At 45.9% G+C, this 14,925-nt stretch overlaps 2 protein-coding genes and 1 long non-coding RNA gene across 4 annotated transcripts in view; 1 reads left to right on the top strand and 2 right to left on the bottom strand.

Annotated features, from left to right (window-relative positions):
• The window catches only part of LOC122925098 (oocyte zinc finger protein XlCOF6-like), an 818,943-nt gene that overhangs the window by 180,031 nt on the left and 623,987 nt on the right, over positions 1-14,925 (top strand). The window lies entirely within an intron of this gene.
• On the bottom strand, positions 5,400-12,978 carry LOC122925118 (zinc finger protein 501-like). Of its 2 annotated transcripts, none has more exons than XM_044276644.1 (2): positions 12,919-12,978; positions 5,400-6,940 (listed from the first exon to the last, which is right to left on the bottom strand). In XM_044276644.1, the coding sequence occupies exons 1-2, from the start codon at positions 12,950-12,952 to the stop codon at positions 5,469-5,471; spliced, it is 1,506 nt and encodes a 501-aa protein (XP_044132579.1). In that variant the 5' UTR covers positions 12,953-12,978; the 3' UTR covers positions 5,400-5,468. The 2 variants fall into 2 exon arrangements, with proteins under 2 accessions (XP_044132579.1, XP_044132580.1); XM_044276645.1 differs by lacking the exon at positions 12,919-12,978 and adding an exon at positions 12,524-12,548.
• LOC122925152 lies at positions 13,248-14,063 on the bottom strand. Its single transcript, XR_006387534.1, has 3 exons — positions 14,000-14,063; positions 13,621-13,745; positions 13,248-13,305 (listed from the first exon to the last, which is right to left on the bottom strand). It is a non-coding gene; the product is annotated as an uncharacterized LOC122925152 (long non-coding RNA).

Raw genomic sequence — 14,925 nt, 5'->3', positions numbered from 1 at the left:
TTTGCCAAGATATTTCTCTCACCCAGCATGGGTATATGTAAAATGACACCCCAAAACACATTCCCCAACTTCTCCTGAGTACGGAGATACCAGATGTGTGACACTTTTTTGTAGCCTAGGTGGGCAAAGGGGCACACATTCCAAAGAGCACCTTTAGGATTTCACCAGCCATTTTTTTACAGATTTTGATTTCAAACTACTTCTCACGCATATGGTCCCCTAAATTGCCAGGGCAGTATAACTACCCCACAAGCGACCCCATTTTGGAAAGAAGACACCCCAAGGTATTCCATGAGGGGCATGGCGAGTTCCTAGAATTTTTTATTTTTTGTCGCAAGTTAGTGGAATATGAGACTTTGTAAGGAAAAAAATAAAATAAAAAAATCATCATTTTCTGCTAACTTGTGACAAAAAATAAAAAATTCTAGGAACTCGCCATGCCCCTCACGGAATACCTTGGGGTGTCTTCTTTCCAAAATGGGGTCACTTGTGGCGTAGTTATACTGCCCTGGCAATTTAGGGGCCCAAATGCGTGAGAAGTTTGAAATCAAAATCTGTAAAAAATGGCTGGTGAAATCCTAAAGGTGCACTTTGGAATGTGTGCCCCTTTGCCCACCTAGGCTGCAAAAAAGTGTCACACATCTGGTATCGCCGTACTCAGGAGAAGTTGGGGAATGTGTTTTGGGGTGTCATTTTACATATACCCATGCTGGGTGAGAGAAATATCTTGGCAAAAGACAACATTTCCCATTTTTTTTATACAAAGTTGGCATTTGACCAAGATATTTATCTTGGTCAGGTAATGAGATTTATTTTTCCGTTCAGCCTCTGGGTTGAAAGAAAAAAATGAACGGCACAGATTTCTTCATTCGCATCGATCAATGTGGATGAAAAAATCTCTGCCCAAAAAAAAAGGAGGGGAAAGGCGTCTGCCAGGACATAGGAGCTCCGCCCAACATCCATACCCACTTAGCTCGTATGCCCTGGCAAACCCGATTTCTCCATTCACATCAATCGATGTGGATGAATAAATCATTGCCGGGATTTTTTTTACATATACAAAAAGTGTTTGCCAAAGCATAGGAACACCGCCTCCTCCTCAGCTCGTATGCCTTGGCAAACGTATCTGTTACTGCAGAGGAGAAATCTCGTCTTGCAGCGCCGCATACACTGACTTTTGTGTAATCTGACAGCAGCGCAATGCTTCTGTCAGAATGCACATCAGTGCTGCAGCTGCTTGATCGCTTGGTCCACCTAGAAGGTAAAAATAAAAAAAAATAAAAACAGGCCGCAACGCAATAAATTTATTAACATTAACTTTTATAAACTTTTGAAACAGAACAATAACTTTTTTGCTTACCGGTGATTTTTTTTTTGTTGATTTTTTTTTACCTTTATTGAACAAACCTCTCCTTCCCCATGGGACAATGTGCAAAGCGTAAATCGCCCAGAGATGCGGCGAAGTACATTATGCACTTTGTCCCAGGTGAAAGGAGAGGTTTGTGGCAGCTCTGTGTGAAAGGGCCCTAAGACCCCTGTGTGCCTGTCCTGTGTACGCAATCCCTATGCTAATAGTGTACCTGAGTGTGGAACTTGCGGAAACACTCCCCTATGCATAGGGCAGGCTGGTCAGGACAGTCAGGACAAAAAAAGGTGGTGTCACGCCTTATTCCACCCCTGCTACAGACACGACATCTTTTTCTTGGGGAACGTTGAGTTGGGGTACCAGGATAGACAGACGGGAAGTGTCTGCCATGTAGCCGGCTCACTACATCAGGGCCTTGGGGCACGGACCCTCCTGGATACAGGATTTCCGAAATGATCTCTTCCTGGAATTTTAGGAAGGATCCTGTTCTCCCAGCCTTACTGTAGAGAACAAAACTATTGTACATCGCCAATTGGATCAAATAAACAGACACCTTCTTATACCAGCGTCTGGTTCTGCGGGAAACTAAATAGGGAGCCAACATCTGGTCATTGAAATCCACCCCTCCCATGTGAAGGTTATAGTCGTGGACAGAGAGGGGTTTCACAATGACTCCAGTTGCCCGTTCAATTTGGACAGTCGTGTCTGCGTGAATGGTGGACAGAAGGTAAACGTCCCTCTTGTCCCTCCACTTCACCGCGAGCAGTTCTTGGTCACACAAGGCAGCCCTCTCCCCCCGTGCAAGTCGGGTACTAACGAGCCGTTGGGGGAAGCCCCGGCGACTAGGTCGCGCGGTGCCACAGCATTGAATTCCGACTAGATGTAAGTGCCGAAAGAGGGCCACGCTTGAGTAAAAATTGTCCACGTATAAGTGGTACCCCTTGTGGAGTAAGGGTGACACCAAGTCCCAAACAATCTTGCCACTGCTCCCCAGGTAGTCAGGACATCCGACCGGCTCCAGTTTTGAGTCTTTTCCCTCATAGACCCTAAAACAATATGTATAGCCTGTGGCCCTTTCACAGAGCTTATACAGTTTGACCCCATACCGGGCGCGCTTGCTGGGGATGTACTGTTTTATGCCAAGGCGCCCGGTAAAATGTACTAGAGACTCGTCTATGCAGATGTTTTGATTAGGGGTATACGCATCTGCAAACCTGGATGACAAATGGTCTATGAGGGGCCGAATTTTATGGAGCCGGTCATAAGCAGGGTGGCCTCTTGGATGACAGGTGCTATTGTCCGTAAAATGCATAAAGCACATGATGGCCTCAAAACGTGCCCTAGACATTGCAGCAGAGAACATGGGCATGAAATGTATTGGGTCTTTAGACCAATATGACCGCAATACATTTTTTTTAGTTAGACCCATGCTGAGGAGAAGGCCCAAAAAAATTTTTAACTCGGAAACGGTGACTGGTTTCCACCGGAAAGGCTGGGCATAGTAGCTTTCCGGATTGGCGGTAATAAACTGTGTGGCGTAGCGGTTGGTTTCTGCCACAACTAGGTCATAGAGATCCGCGGTGAAGAACAGCTCAAAAAACTGAAGGGCCGATCCTAAATGAGCCGTCTCCACGCGAACTCCAGACTGGGCGGTGAAAGGGGGCAATACGGGGGCGGCGGAATCAGGGGATTGCCAATTAGGATTTGCCAGCACCTCTGGGAGACTAAGGGTTCTACGGGCCTGTGAACGCGGTGGCTGCGACGGGGGAGTTATTGCACGTGCCACCGTACCAGCTGGAACTGCCCTTCTGGTGCTCGCCACTTCACCAGGGAATACGGCAGTGCTGGTAGAAGGTCCAGGCTGTGCTGCGCTGCTGGTGTATGCCGCACCATAAACAAGATCAGCGCTAGCACCCCTCTGCTGCAAATGAGGATCATCATGCAGGGTAGGCAGAACTCTTACATGGGATCGGGTACGTCTGGCCGTAGCAGGGACCTCTACCTCGTCATCCTCACTAGCCGTTAGAGTGCCACTGCTGTCTACAGGTTCATATTCTGAACCACTGGATTCAGCGGATGAGGCGTCCCCATCGCTTTCATCCATCACGGCCAGAATCCTGTAGGCCTCTTCAGCGGAATACCCCTTGTTTGACATTTTGGGTTCACTAAATTTAGGGGGTATTCCTCTGAGACTACCCGGGAAAAAGAGCAAACCTACCTAGTAAAAAGGAGTGCTTGCGAAGTAAAGCTGCGATCGCTAATAAAGATCCAAAAAGCTCAAAAGTGATCTTTATAGCGGCGCAGCGATTTTACGGTGTTTTTGCAGTGATCAGAAAAAAAAAATTCTGTCACTGCGGCGGGGCGGACTGAACGCAAGTGTGCGCACAAGATCAGGCCTGATCGGGCGAACACTGCGTTTTTTGTAGAACCTAAGGTGACCCTAATGTACTTATATAGATCTGATTGCGATCAGTATTGATCACTTACAGATACTATATAGTACTAGTGCTGATTAGCGACAGCGATGACGCTAATCAGCGACTAATCGGTGACTGCGGTGCGGTGGGCGCTAAACTACCTAGCAAGTAGCTAACTACCTGGCAGGGATGAGGGACCCTTACAGGGGGGGGTGATCAATGACAGGGGGGTGGACAAGGGGGTGATAAGGGAGTCTAATATGGGTGATCAGGTGCTAAATAAGGGGTTAATAAATGACAGGGTAATATCTAATGTGTAGTGTGGTGTTTGGTGCTACTTACTGAGCTGCCTGTGTCCTCTGGTGGTCGATCCAAGCGAAAGGGACCACCAGAGGACCAGGCAGCAGTTATATCAGACGCTATTTTCAAAATAGCGTCTGACATAACCATTTCATTGGACGATTCAAAAATCTACAGCCTGCCAGCCAATGATCGCGGCCGGCAGGCTGCAGATGAACTTGTGAACTGCGCGATCCTGTGAACGCGCGCTCCTGTGAGCGCGCGTTCACAGGAAATCTCGGCTCACGCGAGATGACGCCGATCGGCGTTAGCGTAGCCTGGGAGCGCCGCAGAGATGACTCCTTTCGGCGTTAGAGTAGCGGTAAGTGGTTAACTGACACAATAGAAAACAGATCTGTCCTCCATTGACTTTCAGATCTGTCCTCCATTGACTTTCAATGGTGTTCAAGATGGATACGTCTTGGCTATGTTAAAGATAATACAAACGGATCCGTTCTGAATGGATGCAGACGGTTCTACTATCTGAACGGATCCGTCCATGACGGATCCGCACAAAACGTGAGGGTGAAAGTAGCCTAATTCTGAATTTCAGTGCAGTTCCCTGACTGTATCTGTCATCTATTTCCGCAATGCACTCACTAACCCCTTTAAAGACACATCTCCTGCCTTGTCTATCAGGTTCCAAACTGTGCTGCCACTGCTACGACCCCTACATCGGCACACATCTCCTGCCTTGTCTATCAGGTTCCATACTGTGCTGCCACTGCTACGACCCCTACATCGGCACACATCTCCTGCCTTGTTCCTCAAGTTTTATACTGTATTGCTGACATTCCAGCTACTACTGCCCCTGCTGCCATTATTACTACCTCTACACAGCCACAAATCTCCTCTCCTGTCTGTCAGGTTCCATACTGTACTGCCGCCCTTGCAGCTACTACCCCTGCTGCCTTTTTTTACTACCCCTACACAGCTGCACATCTCCTGCCTTATCTATTAAGTTCTATACTATACTGCTGCTGCTCCAAAAAGCCACGTTACATTCCCTTTTGCGGGCTCTTGCCTTGGAGATATGTTCTGTACAGATTTGGTATTGAAGTACCATAACATAAAGGAGAGAGGGGAGAAGACTAGGGAAGTATGGATAAATTCAGTGCACACCTTGGTGACAAACATTTATGAATGGGAATTGTTTTACCATGTAAAGATAGCCATTACAGTTAATAGTAAAAAGTTGGTGAAAGATTCCCTTTAAACAGGCTGTTAATTGACTTATTCATTTGAATCTGACCCAAAACATATTTCAAGACATGTACTCATCTCTAATTTTATTCAGTGTGACATATCTGTTGTTTAACAAGATTTGATTTTTCTGTAAAACATTTTCAACATGAATATGGTTTCTCTCCTGTGTGAACTCTCTTATGTCTAAGAAGATTTGATTTGTCTGTAAAATATGTCCCACATTCTGAACATGAATATGGTTTCTCTCTTGTGTGACTTCTCTCATGAGTTAAAAGATATGCTTTGGTTTTAAAACATTTCCCACATTCTGAACATGAATATGGCATCTCTGCCATGTGACTTATCCCATGTGTAACAAGATTTGATTTTGTTGTAAAAGATTTTCCACATTCTGAACATGAATATGGTTTCTCCCCTGTGTGAATTCTCTCATGTATAACAAGATATGCTTTCTCTTTAAAACATTTGCCACATTCTGAACATGAAAATGGCTTCTCCCCTGTGTGAATTCTCTCATGTTTAACAAGATGTGCTTTCCGTGTAAAACATTTACCACATTCTGAACATGAAAATGGCTTCTCCCCTGTGTGAATTCTCTTATGTTCAACAAGATATGATTTCTGTGTAAAACATTTCCCACATTCTGAACATAAATATGGCTTCTCTCCTGTGTGACTTCTTTTGTGTTTACCAAGATCTGATTTTTGTGCAAAACATTTCTCACATTCTGAACATGAATATGGCTTCTCTCCTGTGTGACTTCTCTTATGTTTAGCAAGATCTGATTTATCTGCAAAAGATTTCTCACATTCTGAACATGAATATGGCTTTTCTCCTGTGTGACTTCTCTTATGTATAACAAGATATGATTTATGTGTAAAAAGTTTCTCACATTCTGAACATGAATATGGCTTCTTTCCTGTGTGACTTCTCCTATGTTTAGCAAGACCTGATTTATCTACAAAAGATTTCTCACATTCTGAACATGAATATGGCTTCTCTCCTGTGTGACTTCTCTTGTGTTTACCAAGATCTGAATTTTGTGCAAAACATTTTCCACATTCTGAACATGAATATGGTTTCTCTCCTGTGTGACTTCTCTCATGTCTAACAAGAGTTGATTTATCTGTAAAACATTTCCCACATTCTGAACATGAATATGGTTTTTCCCCTATGTGAATTCTTGCATGTGTAAAAAGAACAGATTTTCGTGCAAAACATTTCCCACATCCTGAACATGAATACGGTTTCTCTCCTGTGTGAATTCTCTCATGTGTAACAAGCTTTGATTTTTGCATAAAACATTTTCCACATTCTGAACATGAATATGACTTCTCTCCTGTATAAATTCTTCTGTGTGTAGAAAGACCTGAGATTTTTGTGAACTCTTTACCACAATGAAACCTTTCACCCCCTTTCTGACCTATACTTGAGGTAATCTGCGATTGGTCAGGAAAAGGTTCCTCATGATATGACAGATCTGTACTGTGAAGTCCTGGATGTACATTAAGGCTAATGAGGTTTTCTCCTGTAGAGAGCAGCATATCTTCATCTTCTACATTATAATTTAATGATAACATGAAGTTTTCCTCAGAATTCTTATTTGGATTCTCTGTGAAGATAAAAATTGGAATGTGTGATTTTTTTTCCAAACAATAGAGCAGACAAACTTATGACATTCATATTAGGCTGGATGTGAATACAATAGTCATTAATTTTGAATGCACTTCTGCCTTTGGTTAATGACTATGGCTATGCCTGTGACCGGACTATTAGATACGGCAAAGGGTGGCTATGGCTGTCACCGGACTATCGGGAGGCTGACTGTAGGGACTGTCACCAAGGTCCCCAAAAACAGCGAACACTCCTGACGGAACGTCACCTCCGCCCCACTGCCCGTCTCCTTCACAGTAGGGTTTGTGAGAGGCACCGATTAGAGAAAACTCCGGGTGGACGCTTTACCTAGCACTGTGGCCCCTTGGGTCAATGGACTGGTGGCGGCCCCAGTGTGAGAAAACTCCTACTTTGCTGTAACACATGGCAGTTAGGATGTAAAGGGGTACTCCAACCTGGAACATAAAACTAGAAGACGCCATAAATGTCCAACAGCAGCGGGTTCTGTAATCTCCAAAACAAGGGCTGCCGAAGGAAACGCAGCTGCCCCCCCCCTTTCATTCACTGCTATGGGAGCCCGAAAATACAGTGCTGGCTATTCTCTGTGGTAACATATCCCTGAACGGAGACGCTGCCGAGTGTGTCTGGAGTTATGCGACCCCATAGGAGTATCCTAGAGGCAGTCCTATAGCATCAGTCTTAATGACGTCATGGGAGACACTATGTGATATATATATAAAATAAGAATACAATTTATATGATATAGTAAAATACAAAGAAAAAATAAATAAAAAGTTAAATCTCCAGGAGAGCAGAATTACATACATAAAAAGTACCTGATCCTGCGGACACAGGAGCTCCCCATGTCTGGAGTGTATACCGGCACAGGCAGCTCTGCCGAATCAGTAGAGGAGCTCTCCTCACCTAGCAGACCGGCAGATTGTGGTTCACGGGTTAGACCCAGCAGTCAATGGTGAAGCGTGTAGGCGGGGCTTTCTCCTGACACCGGAGCGCGCCAGCTTTTTCCTCCGTGGTTCCTTTTACTTTAAAGGAAAGGAACCACAGAAGAAAAAGCAGGCGTGCAGCAGACGTTTGCAGCGTATGTCTGCTAGATGAAAGCCTATTTTTCTTAAACAGGCAGAGCAGCAGAGGGTCTAGGCGCAAATGGCGACAAGACTACAAAGTCTTGTCGCTATTTTGCAATTCTAAATCGCATTGGCGACCATTTTGGTTGCCATCTGGAGCACTGCCCCTAGAAGAGAAGAGAGCTGAGAGACCGCCGGACCGGGAGAATGGCAGCAGGAGAGGTAAGTTAATATTTTTTTTTTTCAAATCTGCTCTGAGGTCTGATATGGGGGGGTCTGGAAGTCTGGTCTGATATTTAATGGGGGTCTGGTCTGAGATGGGGGCCTGGAGGTCTAATGGGGTCTGTCTATAGTGTCTGGTGTGATATGGGAATCTGTAGGTATAATGGAGGTCTAATCTGAGGATCTGATCTGAAAAGTAAGCGGGTATTTTTTGTACTAGCGCACACTATAAGGGGGTATTTTTTTGTACTGAGGCACATTGATGGACAATGGGGGCATTATTACTATTGGGGAGACTGTTAACACTATGCACTCTGGCAGATCATTTTTTCTATTGGTAGGACTTTTCAGGAGGACTGTTTCTGCAGTATAATATTGGGGAACACAGCGGACACAGTATTAGAGTTGGCAGGATGGGGTGTTCTGACTGTAGGAGGATGATGGAAAAGTAGGAAACTAAGATGTCCGTTTGTCAAACTCTGCAGAGAGGAGACGGCTGAAAGAAATCATCATGGTGGTCTGGTCTGAATGGAGAAGATGAGGAGAGAGAGTATCTATATCAGAGGAGACGTCACTGGATGCAAAAGGTACATGTGGGGCTGTATTCTCCTGTACGATTTGTAGAGCTGTATGTAATGTTTTCCCAAGTATGTCTTTAAAGGGGTTGTCCTCTTTTTACTATTGATGAACTATCCTCAGGAAAGGTCATCGATATCAGATCAGCAGGGGTCTGACTTGACTCCCGCCATCCTTGCCAAGCAGCTGTTAGAAGAGAAGGTAGCATTCACACAAGTTCTACCTTCTGTGCTTTGTTAGGTTAGGTTGAGAATTTGGCATGGGGGGGGACTCATTTCAGTTTTTACCTCAGGCAGTAGAAAGGCTAGGTACTCCCTTGCCCCAAAGCACTGGGGGGGGGGGGGGGAGAATGGGGAGAGGTGCAAGCTGAACTATTGTACCAGGGCCCATGAACTTAGTCTTAGTTCCTGTTCAGACTGTATCTGTGGTTTGGGTGCATTTTCAAGTACACCAGGACCATCCGAGGAAGTAGCGGTCTGGTCAACCTGTCCAGGGGTTAAAGGGTGAATACTAGGGAAGTGCCAGAATAACGCCCTTAAAGAGGACCTTTCACTAGTTTAAAAACTAAAAACGAACTATATCAGTGGGCAGAGCGGCGCCCAGGGGTCCCCCTGCACTTACTAGTATGTCTGGGCGGCGCTCCGTTCGCCCGGTATAGGCTCCGGTGTCTGCAGCTCCCTCTGTTGTACTGGGCGGAGTTTTTGTATTAGGGTTGTCCCTTGCTGCAGCGCTGGCCAATCGTAGACTATGAGCTGTGCACTACGATTGGCCAGCGCTGCAGCAAGGGACAACCCTAATACAAAAACTCCGCCCAGTACAACAGAGGGAGATGCAGACACCGGAGCCTATACCGGGCAAACGGAGCGCCGCCCAGACATACTAGTAAGTGCAGGGGGACCCCTGGGCGCCGCTCTGCCCACTGATATAGTTCGTTTTTAGTTTTTAAACTAGTGAAAGGTCCTCTTTAAAGTTTGGCACAATGTCAAACTAGTTACATGTCACAGTGGTTCCACAATCACTGATCTATTACAGATGCCCACACCCTTGGCACTAATGTAACACCAAACCATCAGAGATGCAGGCTTCTGAACTGTGCGCTGATAAGCTGGATGGTCCTATCTCCTCCTCAGTCCGCAGGACACTGTGTCCATCGTTTGCTTTTTTTTTTTAAAGGACCGTTTATTCAAAGAAACGGTATGTAGAAGGAAATTCTGTATACAAAGCAAGTACAAAACATAGCCATGAAAAATATAGATGTCCAGACAATAGGACAATTAGCCATCAATAGTAAAGACACCATTTCCTTAAACTTTTCTTCATCTCAAATACAAAGAAATGAACTAAACATTGTGCAACTGGGCTTCAAAGTAATAGCATTAGTAGACGGTTGCTTGTGTGTGATCTAGATCAACAAACAGCCCAATCGCCACCAACAATAGCCTTAGAAGTCTTTTCCCTAACAACAGTAAAAACAAACCAACAAAAAAGCAGAGAAGGGGAAGAGAAAAAAATAAAAAAAGGTGGGAGGAAGGTGGGTGGGCGCAACAGTCTAAAATAAGTAAAACCTAGGGAGCCAAAGGTCCCAAACCAGTGGGAGGAATCCTTAACAAAGGTCCCCAGACCTTGTCAATTTATCAGGACAACCTCGGGATAAATAGGTAAGCTTAAAAAGTGGGAGTACCGTATTCACCTCTCTAAGCCAGGCATTTTTGGTGGGCCTCTCTGGGTGCTTCCAATTATATAGGATAACCTGTTTTGCATAATAGAACAGTAGTTTAAGTAAGGTGCGTAAAGCCACAGCAAGAGGAAGGTCATCAACGAGCCCAAAGAGGCAAACCTTGGGACTCAGTATATTTGGCATGGTCAGATTAGTCTCCATAAACCCCAGAACCTCTCTACAATATGGCCGTAAGACTCTACAGTCCCAGAACATGTGTAGCATCGTGCCATCTTTGCCATTTCTGTAATATTATATCTCACATTGGTGTAAAACTCCGGGTGGTATATCCATAGAATGCTGACAGTGGTTTCCTGAGGTCTTTATTGCTCGCCATACCCTCAAGGAGTGGAGTGGTGAAAAATAGATCAAGGCCCCCAAATTGTGCCCGGAAGGCATGTTTCAGTTGATAATAATTATACAGTACATGACTAGGAAAATGATAAGTGGCCTGTAAATATTGGAAGGAACAAAGAGACCCCCTATCTGTGATATGTGCAAGAGTAGTAATACCATGCCGCCTCCATATCTGCATATGGGGGAACCCCACAGCATCCGGAGATTTTACATTTTGGTTCATCTGACCACAGAACACTTTTCCATTTTGCCTCCATTGTAAATGAGCTTTGGCCCAGAGAAAACGGCGGTGTTTCTGGATTGTATTGACATAAGACTAATTCTCAGCTTTACGGCTCATGCACACGGCCGGAAGTGTTTTGCAGTCTGCAGATTCGCAAAACACAGATTCCGCCCGAGGGCACGCCACCATTTATTTTTGGCTCCTGCAGAAATGTCCTATCTCTGTCTGCAAAACGGACAGTAATTGGACATGTTCTATATTTTTGTGGAATGGACATACAGACACATGGACACGGAATGCACACGGATTCATTTCCGTTTTGCTTGCGGCCCCATTGATATAAATGGTTCCGCATATGGGCCGCAAAGAAAAATGGAACGGACAAAGACAAAAAAACTTGCATTTGTGGATTACATGGTGAACTGTGGTCACAGACAGCGATTTCTGGAATGTTCCTGAGCCCATGCAGTGGTTTCCAGTACAGAATCAGCCTGTTATTAACACAGTGCTGCACGAAGGCCCGTAGACCACGAGCATCCAATACTGACCATCGGCCTTGTACACGTGGATTTCTCCAGATTCCCTGAACCTTTTGATGATATTATGTCCTGTAGATGGTGGGAAATTAAAGGTTCCTCCACTTTGCTTTGAGGAACATGATTTTAAAATTACTCCACAATTTTTTATGCAGTTTCTCACAGATTGGTGACCTCTGCCCATCTTTGCTTCTGGAAGACTCTGCCTCTCTTTATACCCGGTCATGTCACTTACGCCTCATGCATACGGCGGGTCCGCAATACACGGGACATCGGCTTGAATCACTTGAATGGGTCCGCAATTACGGAGATGCGGTGCGGAATGGAGGCATGCTTCCATGGTGTTTCTGTCTGTGCCTCCACACCGCAAAAAAATAGAACATGTTCTATTTTTTTGCGCTGTAGACGGATCACGGATTCATTCAAGTTAAATGGCTCTGGATCCGTCCCAGTCGGCGCACGCAATTTGCGGTCCTTAATGCACGGAACGGACGCACACCGGCCGTGTGTATGAGGCCTTAGTTGCACATTGCTCCTCCAGGCTCTTACCTTGTGATATAAGAGGCTGGTGCTCCTCCATTACATGTCACTGCACACACGTGTATACACTGCACATGACTGCTCTTACCTTGTGATATAAGAGGCTGGTGCTCCTCCATTACATGTCACTGCACACACGTGTATACACTGCACATGACGGCTCTTACCTTGTGATATAAGAGGCTGGTGCTCCTCCATTACATGTCACTGCACACACGTGTATACACTGCACATGACGGCTCTTACCTTGTGATATAAGAGGCTAGTGCTCCTCCATTACATGTCACTGCACACACGTGTATACACTGCACATGACGGCTCTTACCCTGTGATATAAGAGGCTGGTGCTCCTCCATTACATGTCACTGCACACACGTGTATACACTGCACATGACGGGTCTTACCTTGTGATATAAGAGGCTGGTGCTCCTCTATTACATGTCACTGCACACACGTGTATACACTGCACATGACGGCTCTTACCTTGTGATATAAGAGGCTGGTGCTCCTCCATTACATGTCACTGCACACACGTGTATACACTGCACATGACGGCTCTTACCTTGTGATATAAGAGGCTGGTGCTCCTCCATTACATGTCACTGCACACACGTGTATACACTGCACATGACGGCTCTTACCTTGTGATATAAGAGGCTGGTGCTCCTCCATTACATGTCACTGCACACACGTGTATACACTGCACATGACGGCTCTTACCTTGTGATATAAGAGGCTGGTGCTCCTCCATCATGGCCTCCTTGTACAGGTCCTTGTGGCCTTCTATATACTCCCACTCCTCCATGGAGAAATAGACAGTGACATCCTGACACCTTAGAGGAACCTGACAACACAATGACACCGTCATCACCCAGACCCCTCCAGTGCTGTTACTGGAGAATTTCCCAGCATTCCCAGTAGTGTCACCTCTCCAGTCAGCAGCTCCATCATCTTGTGGGTGAGCTCTAGGATCTTCTGCTCATGTATCAGGGGGGCAGGGGGAGGCTCTGTGATGGGGTGAGGGGTCCTGCTCCGCCCTCCTGACTCCTGGAGATGGATGATGGGAGTCACACAGTCCCCCGATGTCTTCTTCACTATTGTGTACTCCTGTGGACGGAGAGAGACACTTAGGGAATAAACCCTTCAGGGGCCATGTGCTCTCCTCCAGCCCTTTCCTCCTGGGTACAACGTGCCTACTTACCTTCTCATGGCTCCTACAACATGACTATTGGTCACTGGTCACATGATACATCACTCACCATACTGGGGGCTGACCTTCAGGTTCTCCGTCACTTGGAAGGTCTGGAGGCCGTTCTCCAGGACCCTGGACTCTTCCTATCACTTCCTATGATGGATTCTCCTTCCCGATGTCTGACTTGTTACAGAATACAATAAAGAGGAGAGAAATCTAGAAAAGTTTACCTCTCCGCTCAGCAGGGAGATGATCTCCAAGGTGAGGTCTAATATTCTTCTGCTGATCTCCTTCCTGTCCATCCTCGGTGGCTCATTCAGGAGAAGGCTCGTATTGCTGGTTTTCTTCATCCTCCCTCCAAATAAAAGGAATAAAGGTTAATCAGTGAGTCCCATATATAATCTCCTGGCAGTGAAAACCTCATTCACACGGAGCAGATTCTCTCATCCAGCAGTGAATGATGACAACCCCCACTATTCCCACTACTACTCCCCCCCATCATACTAAGCTGAGGAGCGGAGAAGGATTCCCTGTGTGTAATGGAGGAGAATCTCCAGAGGTGACATGTCTGAACTCTCCACCACACTGTCTCCTCACAGCTCATCTTACCTGCAGGCTGGAGGAATGGCTGATACCAGAGAGAACAAGAGCCCTGACTACCGACCAGGACCTGCCCAGTATCTGCTGCACTGCCAGAGCTGAAGGATCTGGGGTGATGTCACCGTCATTTGATCAGTGACTCTCCTGGCTAGCTCCGCCCCCGCACTGATCACATGACGGTGACATCATCACAGGTCCTTCAGCAGTACATTCACAGTAGAGTAGAGAGCGGCTGACGAGTCCAGTCTTTCCTGTTCTGCTCCTGTGCTGGATACTGAAGCGCACGACCCAGTGTAAGGCTTTAGGAGAGGTCAGGACCAGGCAGGGTCACATTTTTACTGCATGGTTCTGTCACAGTGCAGAGGGCAACAGAGAAAACAGAGCCTCTAGGTGTAACGACGACGCCCCCGTTGCTCCTAGAGGCTTATTTGCATGTATTGAAACATCATTCTTCTCAGTAATGCTGCACATATGGACACGGGACCAACACAGATGCCTCCAGCTGCCAAGAGCACATGTAACAGGCCAGCCAGTGTCATAGGGACAGAACTGCTGGCAGATGCCCTTTAAAGGATACCTGTCACTGGGATTTTGGGTATAGAGCTGAGGACATGGGTTGCTAGATTGCGGCTAGCACATCTGCAATACCCAGTCCCCATAGCTCTGTGTGCTTTTATTGTGTAAAAAAAATGATTTGATACATATGCAAATTAACCTGAGATGAGTCCTGTCCCTGACTCCTCTCACGTACCTGACGCATCTCAGGTTAATTTGCATATGTATCAAATCATTTTTTTTTCACAATAAAAGCACACAGAGCTATGGGGACTGGGTATTGCAGATTTGCTAGCCGCAATCTAAAAAAAAACTATATCCGTATGCCATCAGTTTTCTTTTTTCGGATCCATTTTAACAATACCTAAAACGGACAAGAA

Source organism: Bufo gargarizans, chromosome 1 (assembly GCF_014858855.1).
Source record: "Bufo gargarizans isolate SCDJY-AF-19 chromosome 1, ASM1485885v1, whole genome shotgun sequence".
Lineage (NCBI taxonomy): Eukaryota > Metazoa > Chordata > Amphibia > Anura > Bufonidae > Bufo > Bufo gargarizans.
This window is presented reverse-complemented; position numbering and strand designations above follow the sequence as displayed.

What these genes read in the sequence shown, in the direction of transcription:
- LOC122925118 (XM_044276644.1), bottom strand. Translation starts at nt 12,952, where the DNA reads ATGATGGAGGAGCACCAGCCTCTTATATCACAAG. An exon ending in CCAGCCTCTTATATCACAAG is followed by an intron (nt 6,941 to 12,918) that starts GTAAGAGCCGTC and finishes TTATCTTCACAG; the next exon opens with AGAATCCAAATAAGAATTCT.